Source organism: Prosopis cineraria, unplaced genomic scaffold (assembly GCF_029017545.1).
Source record: "Prosopis cineraria cultivar Desert tree isolate PC_DT_omini unplaced genomic scaffold, ASM2901754v1 PC6, whole genome shotgun sequence".
Taxonomy (NCBI): domain Eukaryota; kingdom Viridiplantae; phylum Streptophyta; class Magnoliopsida; order Fabales; family Fabaceae; genus Prosopis; species Prosopis cineraria.
The window spans coordinates 5,362,430-5,385,782 of NW_026555337.1; the positions used below are offsets into that span (position 1 = coordinate 5,362,430).

The window sequence follows — 23,353 nt, forward strand, 5'->3', positions numbered from 1 at the left end:
CCTACTGTAAAGCCTCCCCATTCCATTTATTTTGTGTAATGTATTGGATATTGTCAATTAGGATATATTTTTGCATGTACTTGCACTATTTTGTTTTGAATGATCTTTAGGATGTATTTTAGGCTCTGGATTGTTGACTGTAAGTTGTTCAAGTGTTTATTAAGGTCAAAATACTAGTATAAGTATAGAGTCGCTATTTTGGTTTAAATTGCAAGTGTTAAATGGATTATGCAATGCTAAAACCTCCCCTTTTATTTTTGATATTAAGAGGTTAAGGAGTGAAATTTTATATGCTTGGAATTATATGCGTGTGGTGTCTTATAGAGGGAGTCCTATAAGTGTTATTTAGGTGTTATGAATAGTTTTTAGCATAAGTAGGGGGTTTTAAACATACCTATAGTTGTGAAAAGTAGGAAAATATATTTGGATGACTAAATTCCTCATGTGAATTAATTTCGAAGTAAAACTCATGTCATTAGCTAGTTTATGAAAAGATCTTTTCGTAGACATCTAGATTATTTCATTTGGACATCAGAGGGAGAATTGGAGCATGCCAAAAGTTGCCAAGATTTGTTGTCAAATGACAGCAAAAATGCTATCATAAATGTGTAACATGTTGTGGCGTGTGGCACAAAGAGTCAGAAGCCATGACACATCTTGCACAAGCCGCGATGCACTACTCTGTTTTTCAGCGTGTGATATTTTTCAATTATTTTTGAATCTTTTTGACTTCTCTGAGGTATCTTACGCTTCTGAAACATCATTTCACTCTAATTAAAGGTTTGATGAGTGATTTTAATTTATTTTAAAACTATGAAAAACTTGAGAATCTATTTCTACAAATTTCAAACTTGGTGATCTCTTGTGGATTAATCCCTTAATTATATTAAATTTTGGAGTTAATTATGATTAGATAATGAAAATATTTCAACATGACACTTTTTCAAGTACCTTTTCCTTCTCTCCTAACTTCTTTCATAGTATCAAAACCCGACTAATCAAGTTTATAGTTTGTTCGGGCTAGAGCTTTGTTTTGTATAGCAAAGTTTTAGCTCTCCCTTCCTCTTTATTTTGCTTTCAATATTTTGATGGTTTAATTTGAGATTTGGCTTAATGATTCATCCTTTCAAGAATCACTTCTGACTTTTCCATCCAATGGTCCATTTTTTTAAAAATCACAATCTTTTTTGAATTTGTTATATAAGAATATATTTTTATTATTTGTACTTTTTTTTTATATTTACATTGATGATGTTGATAAAAACAATTTACAAATAAGATTAAGAAAGTATTCATTTTGTGGACCCACGCCAAACTCAAAAGCAAGAGGGGAACAAAACCTTATTAGCTAGCTGCTTCCGTAAGTCAGGGTGAATCAGTTTCTTATAGAGAGGTCATAGGTATCAAGATTCTGCTGCAGGATGGTATCATGTGCCACCAGCCATTGCAGAAACAAAGGTGATTATTGCAGGGTTGAATGTTTACCGATAGGCAGGAATGGAGTAAAGTCGCTGTTTTTACTGACCGCAGAGGCTCTAAATCTTATAGAGAGATTTATTTATTTATTTATTTATTTCGCCCAACACTTTTTTGGGATCTGATTGACGAAGTAAATAAACTATTTTTAATTCATTGGCAACTTTGGCTTGATTTTGCACTAGCAAACAAATGTTCAAAATCTCAGCTAGATTATTTCTGCATATCCCTCTTTAGCTTTTTACCTTTCATCAACCCAACTTTATTGTTAGAGGATAACAGTTCAGGTTAGTTTACCAGAAAGGGCATGTATATGATGAACTTGTTTTAATCAGCGGACAGAATTTCCTACTCGCCTAAACCTCCAAGTGCATGCCCAAATGCCCATGGAATGGTATGTACACTATAATTGCAGCTACAATTCCATAAAACATTCTATAAATGAGTACAACAGTACGTTTAGACCTGGATTTCTTACACAGATTATTATTTAGATGGCACAATCGATTTATATAAATCAGTGTAATTGATACAATCCAGTAAAGAGGTAAAGGCGAGAAGAGAGCCTAAAAGTACACATGAACATCAAAATTGATCATCAATAATTTCTTTTTATAAAAAATGAACTCGGATTGTAGGTAACCTTTCCCAACAGCTTAGGAAAGAGCTATGGATTTGCCACACAATTGCTCCAATTCATCTTCCAAGACTTTGTACAACTTTGCTTTGTTCCGCCTATAAATCCAAGCTTTACCTTCCAGATCCCAATCAAACCTAGATGGACCACGACAAACAGAGATAAAATCCATTACGCAAGCGTCCAAGAGATAATGGAACATTTATGGAAAAAGCTAAAATGATTAAAATATATTTGATGTAGACAAGAAAACACATTTTTCAGTTGAGAACCCACACCAGTCCAAACTAGCTATATTAGAGAGATAATATGCCCGTGATAAGAATAAAACTTTCCTTGATATGAATCTGACAATTGTGTAGAGGACCAAAATACCTTGACTTCAGTAAAAGGTAATTCAGCAGAGAGCCATAGGTTAAGTTTTCCCACCATTAAATGCTTTCTCAAGATTCTCAGTCTAATACTTAAATTTAGACTTTTAACAGATAGAAATAAAGCCTGAAGACATGGGAATAGCAAAGGCCTCTAAGACATAACTACATAATTTAAATCACTATAATCAATCACCATGTCACTGAGAGCTAACTTAGTGCTATACTTAAGTAATTCCCAGAAAAGAAAAAGGACACATGATGATTGTAAGACACCATCTCTTTCAAAAGTGCATGAACAAGTTTGTCTATGCATGTTCTAGGGCGGATGAAGTATTCAAATCTCCACATACAGGGGCTACAACCGCAGCTATCTCATCAAAATTATAAGACATACCACTCACCACAAACATCAAATATCCCTGCCCTCAGTTTGCAAACGAAAATGAAAAAATTTTCTCCTTAAGGGGGAAAAAAAAGAGTAAATGGGTTCTTTCATAAAAGCTGCACTTTGTTTACTTATTTCAAATCATATACGCCGGAAATTTCCAAAATAGCAGAGAGGAGATTTTAAACCAATTAGAACTCCTCCTCCGTCCTCTTCTACACTGAAAAAGTAAGACCAATGAGTAGTCAAAGGGCATCAATTTCAAAGTTGAAAGCTATCCAGCTTCCAGAGTGCTGTAGCCTGCACATTATAATTTATGCAAACTTTCTAAGACCATCTTTTAATAGAATCTGGCATTTATTCCACAAATATTGGTATTCAGCCATAACAGAACAACTCAGCATGTAAAATAACGCACAGCTAGCATGCTTTTCACAAGACAGAATGAGCTATTCGCATGTAATCTAAATTACAAATATTCAAGACAAAATAGCACCCCTGCATAGAACATTCTGAACAGAAGACAACCGATAGGCATGAATGAATACCTGACGGAGAAGACAGCCATATTTGTCTATTTGGTGTTTGTTTGTTTACTACATAGGTGCCCAGATCCCCCAGTTTTACTGTCAACACATCACTCTGGAAAATGCAAGGACTTATTAAAACAAATGGTTCATGCTCCAAACAAGAAATTCACTTCTTGAAACTAGTAGGGAAATTGTCAAAAAGACCAACACCAACAATTATAAATAAAAATTGGCTCAATAAAATTATTAATAAAAAAGGCTTTAAGAAATATAATTTTAGAAAAACAAATAACAAAATTTAATTTCAGTTATCAAATTGTAAACTTGACAATTTGACTAGCTACAAATACTGCAAAACAACATCAATTTGTAGTTTAAAAATCTATCAAAATTGTATTGTCTTTCTGAATAAATAATTGATTATCCATTTTTCTGTTATCAAGAGTCCAGACAATTGTCCTTACCCCATAGTCTATATCAAATCCATCAACTTCAACAGAATCTCCATAGCCTTGGCAATCAACAAGGCAAAATTAGATGATAAGTGCCTAAGTGTAAATATCATGTTTCCGTTACAGCTATAGCTTATTTTCCAAAGAGATAAGTATAAGAAAAGATGTTAGGATAAATCAACTCAAAAATTTGTAGTAGATGTCAATGTTATGATTAAACAACAGCTAGAGGTACCTCGAGTTTCTCTTGCAGGTCATGTATTGCATTATTTGCCAGTCTGTGGAATTCATCCTCCTGCAGTATAGAACTGCATCCACATCAATCATTAACAAAAATTTATTTCCCTATTATAATAAAGGGATGCCACCAATGTTGTTAAGTTAGTAAATTATATAACTTCTTGCATAAAATAAGAAAGATAAACCAATTCAATAACAGCCGTGGCAGCATAGGCAATTGGGTACTGAAATTTAACCAAGCAACTTAACCATGATGTTGATGCTGTTAACTGACTACAGATGAACTAAACAAACAGAAAATTCCGTTAAATCTGAAATTTCAAACAAACTACTTCTTCCCCTTCCTTTCTTTGGTTTGGGGATCAAATAGGGAGGAAAGTATGAACCAAGTTAAAAAAAAAAAAAAAAACGGAGACTTCATACCGGTAATCAATAGCAGCCGGGCCTTCAACGCTCAAACTGCGAGAGCAATAGCTCCTACAAGAGGTTGAAGGAGGAGGCAGATGGATATTCTCCAAGAAAAGCAGAATTTGAACGCCTTTAAAGGAAGAAGGCGAGACCCATAGACCAAAGAGTAGGAATTTGAAGAAGGGAATGCTAGCGACGGCTTCACAGACCTTGAGAGCCGTCTCAACAAAAGCAGCTTCGAAGCCATGGCTTTAATTTCTGGAAAAGGTTCTGCCTTGCGTCCCTGATTAATTAGGCCTACTTTTAAGGTTTCAAAGGCCTTAAATAGGCGTTAAGCTTATTAAAGCCTACAATAACATCACAATCCGATTAAAATACAAGAACAATATTTTAATCAATACATTAAGTGCAATCTGGTTGAAAACGACAAGAAGAAATCAACCAAAGGTACAACAGACCAATTTAATAAATAAAAGTTCTTGATTAGCAAAGCCAGATTCAACAGTGTTCTGGTTCTTGTTACTTGCCATCTTACCTAGACCAGAGGTTGGGAAGAAAACTTAAAACCGAAGCATGCACAGATAGTGAACAGAGAATAAAACTTAGACGAGGAAATGATAAAACAACGAATAAAGCAAAGAAGAGGAGAATTCAGAACAACAAATAACACACAGCAGAGACCAGCCAGAACAGCGATTAAGACTTAAATGGGTGGAATTCAAATGAGGAAGAACCTGATTCAGTAGAACAAGCAAGAAGCACGAAGAACTGAAGTCTGCCTGATGGAGTCTAGCAAGTAACAGATCCGGCCGACGAGCGACAACGAAGAACTTTTATCTAATGTCAGCCGTCCAGAGTGATCGAAGAACTGATTCCGCCGTCGGAGATGAAGGAGCCGCTGGACGAAGATCTCAACGAAGATGAAGAAGCCGCGGGGCGAAATCTCAACGAAGATGAAGGAGTTGTCGGAGACGGAGAAGATCCCAGATTCTCGACGAAGACGTAGGGGCCACTGGAGCCTGGACGCTGGCGGAGGTGGTGTCGACGTGTCGTGCTGGGCTTGACACTTCAGAGTCTTCACGTTTACCGTTCGATTATATGCTACGTTTTTAAATTAATAAAGGATTAAAGCGTAAAAATGTCTAGAATCTTTTGACGCGGAAGGTGCAAGTATTCTAAACTTTTCTTTAAAACGATATGGTTCTGAAACTTTACCCCGCCATTCATTTGAACTAACTTCTGATTGTTAGATGTTATTTTGACAAATGATTTCACACTTGTCATTCTCTCCTCTCTTTGAACTTTTTTCCCTCCTCCTCAATCGAGCTCCTTGTTTGAAGATCACTTTGTTCCTCAATCAAACTTCTGCCGTCAGCTTCCAATGACCACAAGGAGCTCATGATGGCTAATATCGCGCCTTACCTCAGTTTTGAAGTTTTTCATGATGGCTAATATCGTGCATTACCTCAGCTTGAGTTTTCGATTCATTTGAGTCTGTTGCGTTTAAACCTTCCTCCCTCCCTTCTTAATTCTTCTTCTTCTTCTCCCTTCTCCGCCCCTTCTTTCAAACTCGAATATGAAAGCCAAGATGCTATCCTCTATAATTTGCCACTCCAACCTTCCTCAATTTACCGTCTCTTCAGGTCTTTGCATGTTAGGATGTTTACATTATAGACTTGTCCTCCTTTGATGGGCCTCAAATTTTTAACTGATTCAGTCAAGCCTATAAGTCCTATGGCTTTTTCTACGCCGTTTCAATTAATTCATGTTAATCTTGATGCGCATGTGTGCGCCAGTGTGCTTTGTTCAGCTAAAATTCAAGGAATCTGCAAGTGATTAACCATGGGGTGGACTTAGAGGCGGTGAAGAAAATGTCAGAGGTGGCGTATGAGTTCTTCAGGTTGCCAGTGGAGGAGAAGATGAAATTGATGTTGTGAAAGGAGAGAACGCCGATCCGCTTAAGGCCTTGGAAAGAGTACAAAGGAAGAGTCACGTACAGGTCGAGCTTCTTTCTCCGATCCCAAAACCTGTGGCAAAAGAGAAAGAAAAAACTCACAGAAAGAGAAGCCTAAGATTAAGGAGAAGAAAGAAGAGGTTTTTTTACTTTTTCCCCCTTATTAACATTTCAGCCCCCTTTATTTAGAAGAAAGAAGATGAGACCAAGAGACACATATAGAGAATGAAAGGTGTGTGAGAAGTCACAATTTTTTTCCCAAGTTCCTTTTATTCACACTACTTTCGCTTGTCATGCAAATCAAATAATGGTCTTCTGTGTAACATCGTAGAATTTAATCTGAGTTCAATTAATTAGTTATTAGGTTTAATGAGTTAATTGAGTTAACTAAATGTTAATTAAGAAGTTTGGTTGGCCATTTGAACTTATTAAAACCTGTAAGGGTTTTAAAATAGGACCTGGGAAATTATTGCGCTGTTTTGAGTTCAAATTATCTAAGTACACGTATATACCACTACAACTCATCTGGCAAATGGTGGTTGGTTGTGATCTTGTTTCCTAGATAGAGTTTCTTCACATTCTGAATCTGCGAAAAAAGAAATAAAAAAGTATGTCCGTTATAGAGGGATTAATTGCGAAGCTTCGCACCATGACTTTGCACGATCTTAGCTGGAGTTTCATAGCAGCCATGGATTACAGCTTGAAGGCCTTTCATCCTCTCAAAGTCAAGGGCCACCAACAGGAACAGAGAAGTGTCAACCCATGAACCACCTCCTTTGCATGGTGACTTCAGAGAGGATGCCATTTGCATTTTGCAATAGCTAAGGTTTTATTGAGAGCTTTCTTACAAACAAGGCTTGAAAACTCAAAATCTCACATGCCATTCAGACGCTAGCCGCTGTCAGTCCTGACCTTTTTGGGTGGTCCGTTTTTTATTTTATGGGAAGACTCTTAAATTTACAAAAAGCAAAAGGACTCATGTACCATGTGCCCTGGAGAAAATGACAGTCCTGATGAAATTTGCCCCAGCCACCCAAAAAATTAAGAAAGCAAATTAGATGATCGCCATGAACATCTCAGTTTTTCTTTTTTAATGAGAAGTTGAATACTATTGTATTCAAAGACAAATATTACAAAGTACAGGGAAAGGGAGATACCTCTTCATCATTCTCCATCTCAGGAACAGATCAAAAAAGGTGGAGGAGAAAATTTCAGTATTTGACCCCCAAACATGGGGTTTGAAATCCAATCCCTAACAACCCCCCCCCCAAAAAAAAAACCCGCCTCAATGCACATCAGCTTCAGTATTTTGTGGTGAAAGCCGTGATAGTGATTGCAGTGCGTTTTCCCTCAAGAAATCCATTAATATCACTTTGTCTTTTCCCAACCAATCTTCCAACTTGTTCCTCTATCACTATCTTATTTAATGCACTACAAGGGAAACCGATTCAAGTTGTATTTCTTGTATTCGGCCATTATTAAAAAACAAACACATGTTAAGAGATACGAGTAAAATTTATATATAAAATTTTAAATAAGACCCGTCAACCTCACCTGATAACTTTTGGATATTATTCTGATAAGAATTTTAGTGGACACTAGTATTTAATTAACAGCATGACGAACTGACGATTGAGAAGCAGAAAATAATTTGCCACCGGGATGCCGCTGCCAGCCCCGTCTGCAAAAGTCAAATATGTCGCCTTATAATTTACCAAAAGCAAGAATGTGTGGTTTGACTCCGTGCCACGATGTTCACATGGCATGACTTCAAAACTCAGACACGACCACGGAAGTGCCTTCTATAAAATGACCAATAAGCACCGTAAAGAACAGTGTAGAGAAATAAATAATACCTGCACCTCGAAACATGGTCGACATCAATATATTAAGCCGTCGGTGGCCAAGACATTCATTAATCGCCTAAGAACGACATTGAAATGGCTTGCCCTTAGAGGCCTTTAGTCTTAATGACAATATGTTGACAACTCGGCGACAATTTTAATCCGCACGGCACAGCCTCTGCTCATAAATCCTGGAGTTGATGGCCACAAGGGCATAACAGTCAATATATTATTCCATGAGTCCACCTCGACCAGGTCACACCTCTTCCCCGGCAATAAAACATATCGGATCTGTCTCATTTCCTTTGCTTCTGTGAAGCCGTGGCCAAGATGGAGAACCTACGGTGTTTTCTCTTTGTTCTTCTCCTCTGTTTCTTTTTTCACACCATTCCTTCGCTGGCAGCTGATACCATCTCTGCGAATCAAACTCTTTCTGGGGATCAAACTATCATCTCATCTGGTGGTGTCTTCGAATTGGGTTTCTTCAAGCCAGGTAATTCCTCAAACTACTACATAGGCATCTGGTATAAAAAGGTCTCTCAACAGACCATTGTTTGGGTGGCTAACAGAGACAACCCGGTCTCTGATAAAAACTCCGCCAAATTAGTTATATCAAACGGAAATTTGGTTCTCTTCAATGAGTCCCGAATTCCAGTTTGGTCGACAAACTTGAATGCCACCTCCTCAGACTCTGCCGTTGCTATACTCCAGGATTCTGGGAATCTTGTCCTAAAAGACAAGCCGGAATCTTCAGAAAACATATGGCAAAGTTTTGATAACCCATCCGACACGTGGCTTCCTGGTGGTAAAATTAAACTCGACACTAAAACAAAGCAGCCTCAATATCTCACTTCCTGGAAGAACAAAGAAGATCCTGCGACGGGTCTCTTCTCTCTGGAGCTTGACCCGAAAGGGACCACCTCGTACTTGATTCTTTGGAACAAGTCTGAAGAGTATTGGACTAGCGGTCCTTGGAACGGCCAAATTTTTAGCTTGGTCCCTGAAATGAGGGCGAATTTCTTATACAATTTCACCTTTGTTTCGAACGAGAACGAGAGCTATTTCACTTACTCCATGTATAACTCTTCTATTATATCTCGTTTCGTGATGGATATCTCGGGACAGATCCAGCAACTCTCGTGGCTAGAAAGCACGAAGCAGTGGAATTTGTTTTGGTCTCAACCAAGACAACAATGTGAGGTTTATGCATTTTGTGGCTCATTTGGGACCTGCAATGAGAATTCCCTGCCATTTTGTACTTGCTCGACTGGTTTCAAGCCAAAGTCACAAACTGATTGGGATCTTGAGGATCACTCGGGTGGGTGTGTGAGGAAAACCAAGTTGCAGTGTGAGAATCCGAGTTCATCTAATAGAGAGAAAGACAGGTTTTTGGCAATGCCAAACGTGGCCTTACCTAAACACTCACAATCTGTGGGAGTAGGGAATGTTGGTGAATGCGAATCCACGTGCTTGAAAAATTGCTCTTGCGCTGCTTATGCTTATAACAGTAATGGGTGTTCTGTTTGGAATGGAGATTTACTAAGTCTGCAGCAACTTTCTCAAGATGACAGTAATGGTGAAACTTTATATCTAAAACTTGCAGCTTCTGAGTTTTCTGATACTAAACAGAAAAATGGGGAAACTATTGGTATTGTGGTGGGCATTGTAGGGGGTTTAGGGGTTCTCCTGGCCATTCTGCTGTTTGTGATAATCAGGAGAAGGAGAAGAATTGTTGGAAAAGGAAAATCGGTAGAGGGTTCATTGATGGCATTTGGGTACAGAGATTTACAAAATGCAACCAAGAATTTCTCCGAAAAGCTAGGAGGAGGAGGTTTTGGTTCTGTTTTCAAAGGCACATTACCGGATTCTAGTGTCATAGCAGTGAAGAAGCTTGAAAGCATAAGCCAAGGTGAGAAACAGTTCCGATCAGAAGTCAGTACTATAGGTACAGTCCAACATGTTAATCTTGTTCGTCTTCGTGGGTTCTGCTCTGAAGGCAACAGAAAGCTTCTGGTTTATGATTACATGCCAAATGGCTCATTGGATGCCCATCTGTTTCAAGAAAAAAACTCCAAGAAATTGGAATGGAAACTAAGGTACAACATTGCTCAAGGAGTAGCCAGGGGACTAACTTATCTCCATGAGAAGTGCAGAGACTGCATCATACACTGTGACATAAAGCCTGAAAACATTCTTTTAGATTCTGATCTTTGCCCAAAAGTTGCAGACTTTGGCCTTGCAAAGCTCGTTGGAAGGGATTTCAGTAGGGTTCTCACAACCATGAGAGGGACAAGAGGTTATCTTGCCCCAGAGTGGATTTCTGGTGTGGCTATCACAGCAAAAGCTGATGTTTATAGCTATGGAATGATGCTTTTTGAATTTGTGTCAGGTAGGAGGAATTCAGAGGCATCTGAAGATGGTCAAGTTAAGTTCTTTCCGACATGGGCTGCAAATGTAGTGATTCAAGGAGGTGATGTTCTTGACCTTTTGGATCCTGCATTGGAGCGAAATGCAGACATTGAGGAGCTGACTAGGATAATAAAACTTGCTTCATGGTGCGTACAAGATGAAGAGAGTCACAGGCCATCAATGGGACAGATAGTTCAAATACTTGAGGGGGTCTTGGATTTGAATTTGCCTCCTGTTCCAAGATCACTCCGAGTGTTTGTTGAAAACCAGGAGAACATTGTTTTCTTCACTGACTCAAGCTCCAACCAGAGTTCACAGGCAAGAAGCAACACCTCAGCAGTATCTGCGCAAGCCAAAAGCAACATCTCATCAGCAAGCTCCAAGTCCTCAAAAGAAAATTAGGGGGATTATATGCCTCGCTTTCTCTGTATGCTGATGAATCTCATTATAATGTGTGGTTGTATCTCCTTACCACGTCAAGATCTTGTATTATATATTTGAATTAGAATGATCTGATCTACTGCGGCTTTTTCTCTGTTTATGTAATATGATATAGTGATATGGCTAATAATAGAAACGAGATGTGAATTACTGGTTTTGGATTTTGTAAATGCTATTTTAATTAATGACCTCTTGTTTCTTCTATTTGAGCCTAAATAAAGTGCATGAGAGCGAAGTAAGATTTGGATTCAGTGACTGTACTTAATATAGATATTGAGTGCTTATACCATCTGAGTTGTTTAAATCTAAATCAACGATTTAAATAAATTCACTCATTCATTAATTTTAAATGATGTATAAATTCATAAGCACAATGGCGTCTTGCAATCCATGTAGCCGACCCCACCTAGTGGAATAAAGGCTTGTTGTTGTTGTTGTTGTTGTTGATGTATAAATTCATAACCATTGATCTTGATTTTAATGGTTCAGATGGTACAAGCATTTAATGCCTGTATTCTGTATTAAATATAGTCACTGAATTCAAATCCGAGCGGAACATAGATGTGCAGCTATTCTTCCGGCTTTTGGGGATCATTACCTTAGACTTACGATTTGACTGTATTTTGAGTATTTGAGATGCTTGCTGCAATATTTTAACTCCGTCTTCTCTGTTGCTAGAAGAGACCAAAACAGAAAGACACTTTCCACTGTAAGATAAAACTGACGTGAATAGTGTAATCACTCGCGCACGCGCGCACGTTTTACTGCACTATTATTACCTGACATAGTTTTAAATGGCTTAAGAGTAGGAAGGTGCACAGCACCACCATGAAAATCACAAAAATTAAGAATGACGAATGCTTTGCATGCTCTTCCATGAGATGCCTTCATTACGAGTGGAATTTTCAAATTGAATTTTCATATTGCATTCGTAGAAAATAACACAAAAAAATATGGTTATCGCAAGTTTTACATCCTATAATTATATACATAATGATATGATGTCATAAAGTTGAGGTTAACGTGGAGTGGGTGGCCTGCCATCTTAAATAACCTTAGAAAAGTGGTAAGCCCTCTCCAGTAGACCCACCTCTGTTATGGCCTCTTTACTTGGATTCAATCTCTGCATTAACATGTATTAATATGCTTTGGCTTTTCTTTTTTTATTTTTGTGTAAATAATCAACAACAAAGACGTTTCTATTTTATACTTAACCGAACTTATAGTGGGATCTATTTTATAAATATCCCAAAGCAACGCTTCTTTGCAAAAACTTTTTTAATTTTCGGAAGTCTTTTAACAGATGTTTGGCTTTCTAGCAATTCTCGTCCTCATCCTTTTGTTCATAACTTTGCCTCCTAGTATATTATATTTCAAATGACACGCGTAGTTCAATATTTTTATCCACGTTAATCTTATATATATCACTGCATCAAAATAGTGTTTTCCTCATTCTAAATTCGAGAGAAAATAATGCTTAAAATTTCATGAGAAATGTTCTCATGCATAAAATTTGAGAGAATTCCTAATGAAAGCAGAAGTTGGGAGAATTTCTCCCAAAAATAGTGTCGACTTACACGTCTGACTTGATTGAGATTATGAAGATAAAAATGACAAAGTGATTATAACATTGATGGAAAGTGGAGAGGAGAGAAAAAAGACTGAAAACTTAGACGGGCATACACTTGGCTCTACTTAGGATGATCAAGATTTGAGAGGTCGTCTATGGGATAAATTAAAAGCAATATATGATTAAATAGTCACACACAAAGAAACAAAAAAACAAAAAAGATTTACGCGGAGCAGCAGCCATATGGCACGGCGTCTTAAATAAAGAAAGCCTCTCTCTATGGGTCTTCTTTTAAAAACAGAAGCACCTTCCCAACGCTCCTACGTGCCACTTCCTTAGCTCCTCCTTTAAATTAAATATGTTCAATCCTTACTTGCACTTCGCTTTTTATTCTTTTTTGTGAAAAAGACCTTGTTTATTATTGTGGCAACTATTTGGTTAATTGATAGCGTCTGACTGTCCCAAAAGCAATGCTTCTTTCTTTGCCTTTCTAATTTCGTGGCCTCTTTTTCTAATCCTTACTTTCACTTTGGTCTTTTGGGCAGCAATGATACATCTCATGAAAATTGCTGTGGATTATATTAATTATATTAGATTGTCCAAGTGTTGAATAGATTAGCTAGGGCCTATGTGGGAAGTCTCCCAACAAATAAAATTGTGCTTAATAATTGATATGTTGTAAAAGACAAGAAAATTATAACCTTAAACTTTCAAGTTTGAAGATAAGATGTGATATTATTTCATTACTTTTTGTTGGTTTCTCCTTGCATGACATATATTAATAGTTTTATAATTCCCTCTGGTAATACACTTTTATATATTTAAACAAAAAATTATCAATTGATAAGCTTGAAATATTTACTGTTTTTCTATAATACCATCATTCAAATATGAACAATTAGCTCTCGCATAAAATTTAACGCAGCCGTCTAATTAGAAATTTAATCACATATGGCCAAAATTAAAAATGAATTTTATAATTTGGACAAAAAATCTAATCATATAGCTGGGAGTAAAATAGTATATTTATCTGATCTTATTTAGAAGTAACTTTCAAAATATTTTAACAAAAGTAAAGAAAAACTTAAAACTCATATTTCAACTATATCTCTATTAAATATACAAACTTTAATATGATAAAATGAAAAAATTGTGATGAAAAATATTTAATGATGTGGCTTATAAATGGATTAAAAAATTTATTCTCTCTCTATCTTACAAACAAGACCATAAGGAGTACTTCCTATTGGCCCTATCATAAAACTCATCATCATCATATTCTTTAATACAAGACGCACTCTGTCTAATGAACTTTGTAAATCTATATCGAGTCTTGATGATAAAAATTGGAGGGAATATAAATTACAATCATACCAATGATAGGATGTGTAAAAAAAAATGAGGTCAGATATTAATTAACTGATGAAGCAAAAGTTGTCCAAAATTCTGACTGGTCTGTGATTATTATTTAAAAAAATATATATTAATTCAAAGTCCTTAAATCATTTACTATTCCATCCATCTCAAATTACAAGTTAACTTTAAATTTATTTTATCATTTTAAAATATGAAACAATTTGATAAAAATAAAGGTTCAGCAGTGATATTTTTCAAATATTATATTTCAGATGTAGAGAGAATTAAAATGATTTTAGTGTGATAATTAAATCTGTAGGTGTAAACTTATATTAAATGAATGACATTTTTAAAATTTTATACTTTTATTTTAAAAAGTAATTTTATAATATATTATTATTAAATTTTATTATATATATATATATATATATATATTCTTGTAGCAAATTGTTTTGTAATTTAGGATGGTGGACTATTAATAAGTAATAACCTACGCTTAGTGAAGTAAACTTAACTCCAAAGTTAGCAAAATTCTCAACAGTTGTCATATTTCTGTGTCCATTTAGCTCAAAAGAAACGTGATGGACATGCAATCAGCTGTCCCGCAAAAGTAAATTCACACACACACACACACACACACCAAATCATAATATAAAATATTTTTTAAAAGTCTTATTTAATTTAAAATAAGAATATTAAATAACTTTTATAATTATTTTTTGAACTACATTCCTACTTTATTTATTACTTTTTTTAAAAAAATAATACATTAAAATTTTAATTATCATTATCATGATATTTATATAGGATATTTAATCAAAGTATAATTAAAAAATATAATTTTTTAAGAAATTAATATTTTGATTATTAACATTTTTTATAGCTGTAAATTAGTTATTCATGTCTTATGTTTTAGTTCGAAGGACCTCCAATCTTATTACAGGATATTTTCTAAAAGAGTTTTTGTATTTTTAATATAAGATACTTGATAGAATGTTAATTATATTTTTTAATATTATTTTTATTTAAAATTATTTATCATAAGAGAGAATGTGACATAAATTTAAAATATTTTTCATTTAAGTAGAAGTAAAATTAAAAATTTATTTTATTTTTAGATAAAGTTAATATTCCAACTACCTCTTCTTGATTTATGTAAAATGGTTGAAGATGACTTATAATAAAAAGAAAAGAAAATACATATTGTGGCAAGATTTCATTATTAATGGTGTTTGCTCAATTAATTGCGATGTTGTTTAATTTATTTAAAGCTAATCCATCCCCTCTCAAGTAGCAATGGTTCAGTAATAAAGTGAAGTAGACACCCATGCGTTCCTTATTTAAACTACATTTTGTGCCCAAATACGATCCACATGATTGTTTGTCTTTTGCTTTATACAAGCTTTATTCTTAGAAAATGGCCAATACTCTCCCTCTCTCCCTCACACACATTATATTCCTTGTCTTCATGTTTCTCTCTTTTTGATTGGTTTGGAGCCACCACACCAAATTAACTTTATTGACGGCCCCATCACTTTATTGTTTAGCAAAATTATGAAGCGACAAGCCAAGTATATGGGTGTGGGGAATCTAGAATGCCACAAACCCCATGCCCTAAGAAAAGGAATTCACCAACACTTGAAAATCTTCCCCAGCTGTCAAAACTACTCCTCATGGACCATCGTATATGTAATACTACCCTCCTCAACTCTAAACGATTTACTTATTTTATGATTTAATTCGTGAATTTTATTTTTAGTATATGAAGATAAACTTAAATTTAAAATAGTAGTTAGATTTTGAGTTGAATTTTAAATGCTTATTTAACCCAAAATAAAGATATATATTAACATACTTTCTTGAAAAAATATATATCTTTAATTGAAAAATAGTATTATTTTTAAATTATTCTAGCCAGATTCAGATTTCCATAGATTTTTTTTTTCTTTTTTACTAAAGACAAGATCATACATCAGATATGATATGAGATCTTGGAGGAGAAAACATACTTGAATTGATACACCGGTTGGGTTACCAGGTTACTGTGCAGAAACAAAGTTATAATAGAACTTGAGTTAGAAACATACGGCAAATGTACTTGCAAAGAAGAAGAGCGACTGAGAAAAATACAAGAGAGTATACATCTCGAGCCAATGACCTCAAGCATATTACACTTACGGATCCAAACCTTCATCATATTTCTGATTTAGTCCCACTGCTTATATATTAAGACCAATACACTGAGAGTGAATAACCCAACATTAGATATATATCATATAATAACGGTTTAAGTGTTAATTCATGTGATATTCTGTCCAAACTCCAGACATTAGCATCACGTGATCATTTTCCTCTCTTGCTTTTGGGTACAGCAGCAGCATGTGATTTTAATGTATGCGCGTTCAATTTCTATTCCTCCCTGACAACTCTTAAATTAAAACGCTGATGATTCCCTTAAAAAAAAAATCTTATTAAATCTATGCTAAGATTTTTGTCCTGCTGGTAACAGACTTGAGAAAGAGTCTCAAAACAGATTTAATAATAAAGAGGTCAACTTTTTTTGTGGAGAAAACAAAGCTTTATAAACAAAAAAAAAAAATCAGACCTTTTGAAAAAGAAGCAACTTTTTGTGGGCATTATTACTCACTAGCATTACTCATTTAAAAAGCAATAGGAGGAGGACAAGCGTCGTAGGAAATGTCAAAAGGGGGCTTAACTAAACTCATTTTAATTACACCATCCCTGCCTGTTCTTTCCATTTCTCCAAAATTGCCCATCAACCTCCTCCATGACCATTTATTATCAATCAGCCCGCCCATAAGCCACTAGTACTCTTACAGGTAAGTCCTAGCAATTCATTGACTCAATAAGCTCAAGGCGCTTTAACTTAATTTAATTTTGGATCTTCACTGCGTAAATTTTAGTTTCATTAAATTCCCCACTTAGTTCAGCTATTTTGTTGTTGCCCTGACCCATGGGTATTACTCTCCCCCTTCCAAATATAAAACATGTATTTTTAAAATTTTCACATCTATGGAAATTAAATTTGGCAAGAAGGGTTAGTATTTCTAGATATGATAAATCAAAATTTAAATTCTTATTAAGAGAGGTGGTCAAATTTAGTATCAAAAAATAATTACCTCCAATAAGAAGACATTTGTAAGCAAAAAAAAAAAATCATACTCCAATATATGAAGGATTTTACGATTTTTAAGAAGGAATGAATTAATATAATTTTTACTCAAATGCTTTAATGAAAATTTATTAAAATTAATTTTAGAATTTTCCCTCGGCAACATTTGATTAATTGTCAGTATTAAATGAGGGTAAACTTAGAAGAAAATTTTAAATTTTAACTACCTTAGTTATTATTTTTAATTTATGTATTTTAATTAAAAACACCTTGTATTTAAAATGAAGGCATACCACTATCATCCATCAATTAGAACAACCGAAATTTTTTAAATTTGCTCATCATCTTTTTATTGCTCATATATTGAAGGCAATCACATCTAAAGTACAGTCGATCATTGAATCTTCTCATTTAATTATGTTGAAATATGTGCAAGTGTTTAATATAATTGTATTAAATAAATTAGCTGAATTGTTATATTGAAAGATGATGAAAGAAGATAAATATTATTACGTCCTATTGTTTTGAAATTTTAACAAGATTTATAATATTCCTCTGATTCTATTAATATTTATTTGATACTATTTATTGGGTATTCAATTATTATTATGTCTATTTTTCTCTGCTTGTCATTATTAAATGTTGAGAAGGTTATTAAATATTAAATTATTTTATTTTTACAGTATATATATTTAATAAAAATAAAATTAGATTTTTTTTTGAAATTTTAAACAAACTTAATAAGATTTAAATTTTTTACTGATTTCAATAAAAATATAAAAATGATTCATAAATATTAAGTAAATTTTACCCAAAAAGGAATGGACAAATATTTGTTCCTATAATTTTAGGGATAGTTTCACTTAAGTATCATGGAAGAGAGATACATTTACCCGTGAGATTCAAAAAAATAAAAATTCGAAAATTCTCTACAAGATTTCAAGACTCAACATAAATAAAATGGGTAGTTAAAAAAAAATTTGATACCTTTTTTGCAAAATTAACAAGTATCTAGTTATTACATAACTTTACTTGTAAATTTATTTTTACAATATTTGTTAAATAATTAATTAGTTAATTCTGTGATTCCATAATCTTAAAAATGTTGCTTATTAATTTCATAAGTTTTCTTATTAATTTGTCAACATGATTTGTTAATTACCCAACTTGACTTATAAATCATTTATAATATTTGTTTACTCAATTTGATTGAAAAACATTATTATTAATTGTTAATTTGCTTACTTCATTTGTTAATTTACTGAAATTAATTATAAATTATGTGACTTTACCTGTCAATAATCATACTAATGTCAAACGTTAATTATTCAAGTTTTACTTACTAATTTATTAATATCAGTTATAAATTATATGATTTGTCAATAATCATATTGGTTCAATCATCTTGTTCTAAATGCAAAATTATTAGTTATTGATTCTCTAACTTTACTCATCCATTTACCAATATCAATTATCAATCATTTTTTCTTTCTTTTACAAAAAGGTATTTTGATTTTTTAGCCCCTCATTTTATTTTAATTTAATCTATAAATCTTGTAGAGAATTTTCAAATTTTTTTGAAAACCAACAGATAAATATCTCTCCACCTTCATCTTAAATTGAAATTCTTCCATAATTTTAAAAATGTACTCCCTCTTATTCAAAATATAAAATATTTTTAATTATAATTTGAATATTAATAAAATTTAATTATATCCTTATTTTTAATTATAAATATCAAAATTTTTTTTTTACTCTTTTCCCAACTGACAATAATAAATTAAATGAGATAGATAATAATTTTTAATAAAGTATTATAATATGAGAAAGCATAAATTTTCTTATAAACTAATAAAATTTTAGCTATCATGAAGAATAAGAAAAATATAATAAATATTAATGAGGTTATACAATAAACTAAGTTAATAAATACAAGAAAAAAATAAAAAAAATTCAAAATTTACTATGTCATATTTTCAATCAAGATGAGGTGAAAAAATTATCGTATAATTTGAACAGGAGGGAGTACTATTTTATCCTCGAGTGATATAAACCAAGTTTCCTAACTTTTAAACGTCATTTATTATTAAACAAAAAGCAGCATTGGATTTGAAAGACCGGGAACTTAAAGACGATCACTGTGCTCATTAAATTGGAGTCGAAATTTTTTCAACAAATTAATTAGACAGGCAACAACCAAACCTCTGTAGTCTTTACAGAGAGGAATTTCATTAACTACACTGGGTTAATTCTAAGTGTTAGATTTTTGTCAGAATCTTCAAAGATGGAACCTATTCTTGGGGATGTTACTCTCTGATCTGATGTGATCCCTCCCTCCGCCGAACGCCAGAAACTACACAGCCAGAGAAATTTATGCCTCTCCCTTTGTACTTCAATAAAGAACCTTCCAGGACCTGATTCATCAACCACAATACACACTGCTTTCACATCAAATTTAATGCCCTTTATTGTCGCCGTCCCTTGTGATTCCCGTTCTTCCCTTCTTTAATTTCCTCTCTGTTTTCTGCCTCAGGTATCTTGCTCTCAGAACAGAGTAAGAGTAGAGCCAGACTGATGTCAACATAATGCCCAGAATCTTACCCCAAAATACCGTAAGCATTAAGCTTAAGAGAAGCGTATATATTCCGGAGCAGTTCAACTTGGTTCGCTTCTTCTCTAATGGGTCTCGGCGGCTTCTTTTTCTGGGTTTTGCTTCCGAGGGGCAAGACTCGGACTTGCGTAAAAACTTTGAGTCCGATGAAAACCGAGAGTCGGGGTTTATATCTTGAATACTACTGATCTCCAGTGACGCTTGGCTCCATATGGATCTGTCATCGCCGGTCGACGAGGTTTCCTCCGTGCATGTCGTCGAATAACTGCCCTCTGATTCAAAAGAATCCCGGCGGGAGCGGTTTTTGCGATGAGATCTTCGACTCTGTAAGCCAGACAAACATAACCGAATCAGACAAACGATCAAACAAAGATTCTTTTTTTTTTTGGGGCAAAAAACACAGCAAGTAACAAAGCGAAATTACTAACCAGGATGGTTTCGAAGACCATGGCTTTGATGAGGCGAAAAAGCTTGCGTTTGGGGGGCAGGGAACTGTGTGGGTTATGGATTTCATCCTTATGGGGAGCAGAATCAGAGGAGAAACGACAAGCAGGGGAGGGATGAGAAGGAACGGGAGAGTCAAGCATGACGTCGAGATCGACGACAGGGCGAAAACAAAGGAAGAACTTGTTCTTGGAAGAGTTGGTCATGGCGGGGAAAGGAGTGAGAGAAAGAGTTGAGGGTATGGAAGGGGAGGGAAGCGAGGAAGGAGAGGGAGAGAGTGGTGATTGTGGTAGGAGAAGGCCGGCAAGCAAGTCCGTTTGAAGAGGAAGCGGCCCTTTGTATTTATAGAATGTTTGGATTGTACGTGTCCCGCTTTCCCCCTTGTGCCGCTTTCTCCCTTCTCCAATGGTCACCCGCTTCTCGCTAGTCTTTCCCCCTTGGCAAAATATTTTTTATTAAAAAAGTTTTACTATTTTATTTCAAACAAATGGCATTTTTAATTACCCATCTCAATTTATAATCACATTTTAAAAAATTATAAATACAAATTTTAAAAATACACCCCATTTAATATAATTTTATTTTTAGAACATTAAATAAAAAAAATAGAACATGATACAGAGAGAAGGTTGATATTGAAATAAGGATAATTAATAAATATTATTTTTGTTGAGAGTATCTTATAAACTAGGTTAGAGGAAGTAAAACACACCCATAAAGAAAAATATTTAGATCGTTAAGAATTTAAATTTTTTTCAACTTTGCTCTTTTCAATACTACTATTTAAAATTAGGGTAAATGAGTAAATTATTTTTTAAACTTTAAATTTAATAGTATTATAGACTCTAAATTTTTTTATTATGTAAATTATTTTCTCAACTTTTAAAAATAATGCAACCTAGCACCTGTTGTTGGCAAAATTAATCTTAACTATTAGTTGATTAGAAAATGATATCGAAATTTATGACTAAATTTTTTTTATCATTTTCTGTAATTTTTTATTCTTTTATTATATTTTTTATTCTTTTTATAATTTTAGGGTCATTTTCTTTTATTTTATGGTCAAATAATAATTTTATTAAGGATAGAGATTAGATTGTACTATTGTCAAAAATTGAAAGAACAATTTTCTCAACAAATGAGTTCAGGATTTTATATGCTACTAGACCTAAAATTTATAAAGTAATTTTCTTATTTATCCTAAAAATTATAAGGTATTTTTCTTGAAGTATCATTTAAAAAAAATAGAATTGAGATGTAATTAATTAGGTTTTTCTATTTGAGCGAATTTATTATATTAAATAAAAATAAATATATAAACTATTATAATTTTAAATGTTATTAACTAACTCATAATGTAACACACCAAAAATTTTTTTTAAAATAATTTAACTCAATCATAGTTGGGTTACAGCCACCCAACACATTTTTATATCAATAATTTTAATATAAAATATTTTATAATTGGCTTCAACTCACACACTATAACATTTCGGATAAATTTTTACCTCCCACATGCCATTAGGCTAAATCACATTTGTCCATCTTTATACTCCCAACAAGTAAAATAAGCAATTTAATAAATTTTCAACACAAGCCAGTTATTTGACCTTATAATCATGCCATTTTAACCAATCCAAAGTAAACCAAATATTAAAATTACAGTCATCCAAATTGTACCAAAAATAAAAATAGTTTGAAAGGCATGGTTACATTTATATATTCATATAATTGACAATAAACAAAAAGCCCTATTATTGGCAATATAACACATTATAAATCATAAATTAAATACCAAAAGAGATAGTGGATCTATACCACTAAGCTTCTGGGACTCCTCCACGTGTCACTCGTGGCTCTTCTCCTGAAAATTGTTAACCACATAATGAGACTCAAAAGTCTCAGTAACCAAAGCCAATTTATGATGTGTATACAAACAGTTAAGTGTGTGCTTACTAAGTGAGAATTAAAAATAATATAATTCCAACAAATATAAAAAATATTATAATACACACAAACAACCATCCTTATATCCCTCCATTAACCTTAAGCCGTAGCCCTCACTCGGTGCTAAATTACCCGGCCAAAGGTAGATTAGCCCGAGCCCTTACAAACCACCTATTGAGTTCCAATAGGGGCATACCACGTGGCACATAAATACAACAATAATAGCAAGTCTCCCAACACCTCCCATAATAATCAAATAAATTTATAATAATATTGTACAATTATATAATATTACAAAATTTATAATTTTCTCAATAATCACCCAATTAACATGAAGTAACACTAATCATAAATTAAAAGCATGGTTACCTCGTGGCTTTTTCAATAAATTATTCCTTAAAATTTCTCTCTCACCACAATCTTCACCAGTAATACAATCTATAAATAACATATTATTTATAAATATTAGTTTCAATTTTTGAAACTAATAAAATAATTCTAATAATAGAATTAAAAATATAACATAATTTCTAATCTCAATCTTAATACAAATCTAGAGTCAATACTATTAAGTAAAATTTTTAACTCCTCTTTTAATTATCAATAAATATTAATAATCTAAAAATCAACTTCTAAACTAATTTTTATTATCAAAATTTTCTTTTTATTTCATAAATTCATACCTAAAATATTCAAAAATTAAAAATTGAGTCTCTAGCTTAGAATCATAATCCTATAACCATAATAATTCATTTCTCATCCCAAATAATCATCTAAACCTCAATAAATCAACATATATTTTCAGATCTAGTTTAGAATTTGATCCATAAGCCACAGATTCAAAGATCATCAATAAATTTATACTCTAGAATATTTATTATACTACTGACAACTTCAAAAATTATATTTATTCAACATAAATTCATCCCTCTTCCAGATCTTAAATTTTCTACCACTACAAACTCAGAAACCAAAGAAGAAGGATGACTAAGAAAAAATTTTAGAACACTTACTTAGTCTTGAAAAGCTTAAAATCACACCCTAAATATCCTATTAAAAATTCTTACCTTAAAACCCAGCACCGGTGAACTTGGCTCACAGATGCTCTCTCTGCCTCAGCTCACGCACGAAAGAAGGAATGA

General features: G+C 33.4%; 2 protein-coding genes and 1 long non-coding RNA gene across 15 annotated transcripts; 1 reads left to right on the plus strand and 2 right to left on the minus strand.

The window, feature by feature from the left end:
• Positions 1-1,934: 1,934 nt before the first annotated feature.
• On the minus strand, positions 1,935-5,665 carry LOC129313706 (uncharacterized). Of its 13 annotated transcripts, XR_008594037.1 has the most exons (6): positions 5,237-5,664; positions 4,518-4,849; positions 4,280-4,378; positions 4,090-4,162; positions 3,867-3,913; positions 1,935-3,514 (listed from the first exon to the last, which is right to left on the minus strand). It is a non-coding gene; the product is annotated as an uncharacterized LOC129313706 (long non-coding RNA). The 13 variants fall into 13 exon arrangements; XR_008594028.1 differs by having other exon boundaries at positions 4,090-4,378; XR_008594036.1 differs by lacking the exon at positions 4,280-4,378 and having other exon boundaries at positions 4,090-4,149; positions 5,237-5,662.
• A 2,673-nt stretch (positions 5,666-8,338) lies between these two features.
• Positions 8,339-11,320, plus strand: LOC129314397 (G-type lectin S-receptor-like serine/threonine-protein kinase At2g19130). The gene has a single exon (XM_054957837.1). The coding sequence runs from the start codon at positions 8,631-8,633 to the stop codon at positions 11,109-11,111; it is 2,481 nt and encodes an 826-aa protein (XP_054813812.1). The 5' UTR covers positions 8,339-8,630; the 3' UTR covers positions 11,112-11,320.
• An 8,041-nt stretch (positions 11,321-19,361) lies between these two features.
• Positions 19,362-20,562, minus strand: LOC129314620 (uncharacterized). The gene is made up of 2 exons (XM_054958099.1): positions 20,249-20,562; positions 19,362-20,144 (listed from the first exon to the last, which is right to left on the minus strand). Exons 1-2 carry the CDS (start codon positions 20,468-20,470, stop codon positions 19,665-19,667), a joined length of 702 nt encoding a protein of 233 aa, XP_054814074.1. The 5' UTR covers positions 20,471-20,562; the 3' UTR covers positions 19,362-19,664.
• Between the last annotated feature and the right edge of the window lie 2,791 nt (positions 20,563-23,353).

Excerpts from the sequence above, each read along its gene's own strand:
- LOC129314397 (XM_054957837.1), top strand. The coding sequence starts at position 8,631 with ATGGAGAACCTACGGTGTTTTCTCTTTGTTCTTCTCCTCTGTTTCTTT.
- LOC129314620 (XM_054958099.1), bottom strand. The coding sequence starts at position 20,470 with ATGACCAACTCTTCCAAGAACAAGTTCTTCCTTTGTTTTCGCCCTGTC. Across the intron at positions 20,145-20,248 it reads TGGTCTTCGAAACCATCCTG|AGTCGAAGATCTCATCGCAA; the intron begins GTTAGTAATTTC and ends TCTGGCTTACAG.